General features: G+C 35.5%; 1 protein-coding gene across 4 annotated transcripts in view; it reads right to left on the bottom strand.

Moving 5' to 3' along the window:
- Positions 1-479: 479 nt before the first annotated feature.
- The window catches only part of LOC107654070 (exocyst complex component 6-like), a 57,889-nt gene continuing 54,689 nt past the window's right edge, over positions 480-3,679 (bottom strand). For 2 of the 4 annotated variants that reach the window (XM_016441000.1, XM_016440998.1), the window contains 3 exons: positions 3,149-3,261; positions 2,864-2,875; positions 480-1,168 (listed from right to left, as the gene is read on the bottom strand). In XM_016441000.1, coding sequence (XP_016296486.1) covers positions 1,036-1,168; positions 2,864-2,875; positions 3,149-3,261 — 258 coding nt within the window. In that variant the 3' untranslated portion in view covers positions 480-1,035. The remainder of the gene's footprint in view (positions 1,169-2,863; positions 2,876-3,148; positions 3,262-3,679) is intronic. The other 2 variants (XM_016441001.1, XM_016440999.1) reach the window with 1 other exon arrangement.

A 3,679-nucleotide genomic window follows, 5' to 3' on the forward strand; every position in this document is an offset into this window, starting at 1 on the left:
TCACAACGTACAAAACATAATTCTCAACCTTTAAAAATACATTACAAAAAATTACTGCATAAATTCATTTTTTTTCTCTTCATTTTTGTACCATATTTACATTATTAACCTACAGTGGTGAATATTTTGGCAGGAGACATGGAGGATGCAGTCAAAATATACCACAGTACTTTTGAGAGTAGTTACCTTACAGCGAGTTATTGGATTTTGAAAAAAGGGCCAAAGCTAGAAGTATAACCTAGTTTGTAAGTTACATTGTCAAACCCAGCCCAGTGTTTGGAGTTCATGTGGATGCCTCTAGGAATGCTGGGACATTCCATTCACCAGACTTCTCAGCTGCTTCACCACTGTCTCGATCAATTTCTGCTTGTCACGGTCGTTCTTCCTGAACTGGGAGAAGATGATGTTCTTTTTGCTTGTGTCTTTCATTTCTTTTCAATAAAGAAGTGCTGTTTGTGCACACGAGTTGGAACAAAGTCTGCCAACATAAAAAAAAAGAAAAAAACGATGCATTCTCATGCAAATGCTAAACATTGGTCTGCCAGTCTATTCATTGGCAGACCAATGGGAAGCATGATTCCATAGCGGTGTTAAATATATTTAAATATATTTACAATAAAAACTTCATCCATGTTACACCAGGGAGAATTTCATACAGGTTGCAATATGACCATCAGCATCACCAGTCACATACACACCGCCGCTCTCTCAAGTGTAGTGTTAGGAGTCATTGCACTTTCACAACGTACAAAACATAATTCTCAACCTTTAAAAATACATTACAAAAAATTACTGCATAAATTCATTTTTTTTCTCTTCATTTTTGTACCATATTTACATTATTAACCTACAGTGGTGAATATTTTGGCAGGAGACATGGAGGATGCAGTCAAAATATACCACAGTACTTTTGAGAGTAGTTACCTTACAGCGAGTTATTGGATTTTGAAAAAAGGGCCAAAGCTAGAAGTATAACCTAGTTTGTAAGTTACATTGTCAAACCCAGCCCAGTGTTTGGAGTTCATGTGGATGCCTCTAGGAATGCTGGGACATTCCATTCACCAGACTTCTCAGCTGCTTCACCACTGTCTCGATCAATTTCTGCTTGTCACGGTCGTTCTTCCTGAACTGGGAGAAGATGATGTTCTTTTTGCTTGTGTCTTTCATTCTGGAAAAGCAAAATGAGGGGATACTATTACAGTCGAATATATGAAGAAAATATCAGAGTCCAGAAAACATCTATTATTATTATTTTCCACATTTTAGAATAATAGTAATGTCAACTAAAACAAATTTTTTTTTATGAATATTTATGAAATTTCATATTTTGAATCAGATTTTAATTTGAGCTTACATTTTAGTAAAACTTTTCTGTCTTGTAAATATAGTTTCTATTAAGTTTTAGTTATTTTAGTACTTCAACTAAATGAAACACAGAAAAATTTTCCTTGGTAAGTTAATGTTTATTTGAACTGTTTTTATTCATATTTATCTTTTTAGGACCACAAACATATTTTGCAACCCTTTTGGTGATGCTAGTGATACAGAAATAACACGCTTCTCTTTTAAACTCATATGTAAAAATTACAACAATTCCAGTATAAATATATAATTCAGTCATGAAACTCTAGATGGCGCATTCTGACGGGGTGTTAACGTAACTGATGATATTCAGAGAGTTAAATGACTTGGCACAAGCTGATTGGTTCATGCTGCATATGCAGCCAATGAGCTTACTGCCTTGCATTTATATGGCTGGCTAGCATTCACTTGAGATTCCTGCAGCGCGCTTTCAGAGTTCTCTGAAACCCTCCACCTTCCCCAGCTCCACCTGTATAGATCTGCTACGGGGTCATTTTATATGCTATTTGTGCAGCAGCAGTATGTCTTAAATACTCATGGCACCGTATCGCCATATGCATTTGCAGTAGCAAGTTCCTGTACTTGCTTGCAGCAGCAGCAATAATCTACAACTACAGCAATAACCAACAGCAGCAGCAATTCAGCAGCAGCGTAGCAGATCTGTTCCGCCAAGACCAAATACATTAACATTGTCAAATCCATCACCATGCTAAAATCTTCAGAGAGTTGTCATGATATGATATTCAAAGAGTTAAACGACTTGGCACAAGCTGATTGGTTCATGCTGCATATGCAGCCAATGAGCTTACTGCCTTGCATTTATATGGCTGGCTAGCATTCACTTGAGATTCCTGCAGCGCGCTTTCAGAGTTCTCTGAAACCCTCCACCTTCCCCAGCTCCACCTGTATAGATCTGCTACGGGGTCATTTTCTATGCTATTTGTGCAGCAGCAGTATGTCTTAAATACTCATGGCACCGTATCGCCATATGCATTTGCAGTAGCAAGTTCCTGTACTTGCTTGCAGCAGCAGCAATAATCTACAACTACAGCAATAACCAACAGCAGCAGCAATTCAGCAGCAGCGTAGCAGATCTGTTCCGCCAAGACCAAATACATTAACATTGTCATATCCATCACCATGCTAAAATGTTCTGAGAGTTGTCATGATTGAAATGCATATTTTTATGATATATATGCTATATCAGATGATGGTTCAATTCTGCATTTGCATCCTAAACACATTTAAATACATTATCAAAGAGAGATTTTTCAGTGCAGTAAAAATCATGAATTAGTAATGATATAGTGATCCGTGACATATGTATCATGCTATGTAAATTATTCACATTATATTATTATTCAGCCTCTCTGTACAGTATGCATGCTGCAATGGGTTTGGGATGAATAAATGATGATGAAATAAATTATATGATATAGTCTATTCATGCAGCATTTCACATTACTATGGAGAGAGAGAAATCCATGTTGGATCTACGTACCCTCTGTTGACTCTGGCATTGGTAAGTAAGAAAAAAGAAAGAGGACGAAGATTATATATTAGGTTAAAAAAACAAATCAGAGCTCCACTGTTCAAATCACTTCATCATTTGTTCACTTATGTTTGAGATTCTGTTCTGAAACTAGTGAGCCACCAGCAACATCATAACCATCATGGTTCTAAAAGTAACTGTTTAAAGCACTCTAGGAAGCTTCAATGATTTCAGTGGAGTTTGATATTAGCATTTCTTCACTGAGCTGAAGGAAAGAGTAAAAACACTACATACTTTTCCAAAAGTGCTAGTGCAGTGGAGGGGTTCACCCGCAGGTACTTTGAGGTGGGCTGTCCGTAGTCTGCCAGGTACGTGGACCAATCCCACACCATGAACAGATCTAGAAGCTGAATGAATTACAAAAAAAAACACACAGTGTCAAAACCAGAATTTTATAACTTATAACTTGAACCAGAACAAACAGAATAGGTTGTAACACACTGAAAAAGAATACAATTAATGTAATTGCCATTTGTTTTGATTTAGCATACACTTTTATGCAAAGAGTTACAACTGAAGAAAAACGTGAACACCACAATATAATAACTAGGGCTGCCACACTTCTTGAACAAAAGAATTTCCAAGGAATTTATACAATTATACATTTGCAAAGATTCTTAAATATAATTTTACAGAGAATGCATACATAATTAAAATATATGTATATATATATATAAAAATAAAACATATATATATATATATATATACATACATATATATACATATATATATATATATATACATATATATATATATATATATATA

Source organism: Sinocyclocheilus anshuiensis, unplaced genomic scaffold (assembly GCF_001515605.1).
Source record: "Sinocyclocheilus anshuiensis isolate Anshui unplaced genomic scaffold, SAMN03320099.WGS_v1.1 scaffold454, whole genome shotgun sequence".
NCBI lineage: Eukaryota > Metazoa > Chordata > Actinopteri > Cypriniformes > Cyprinidae > Sinocyclocheilus > Sinocyclocheilus anshuiensis.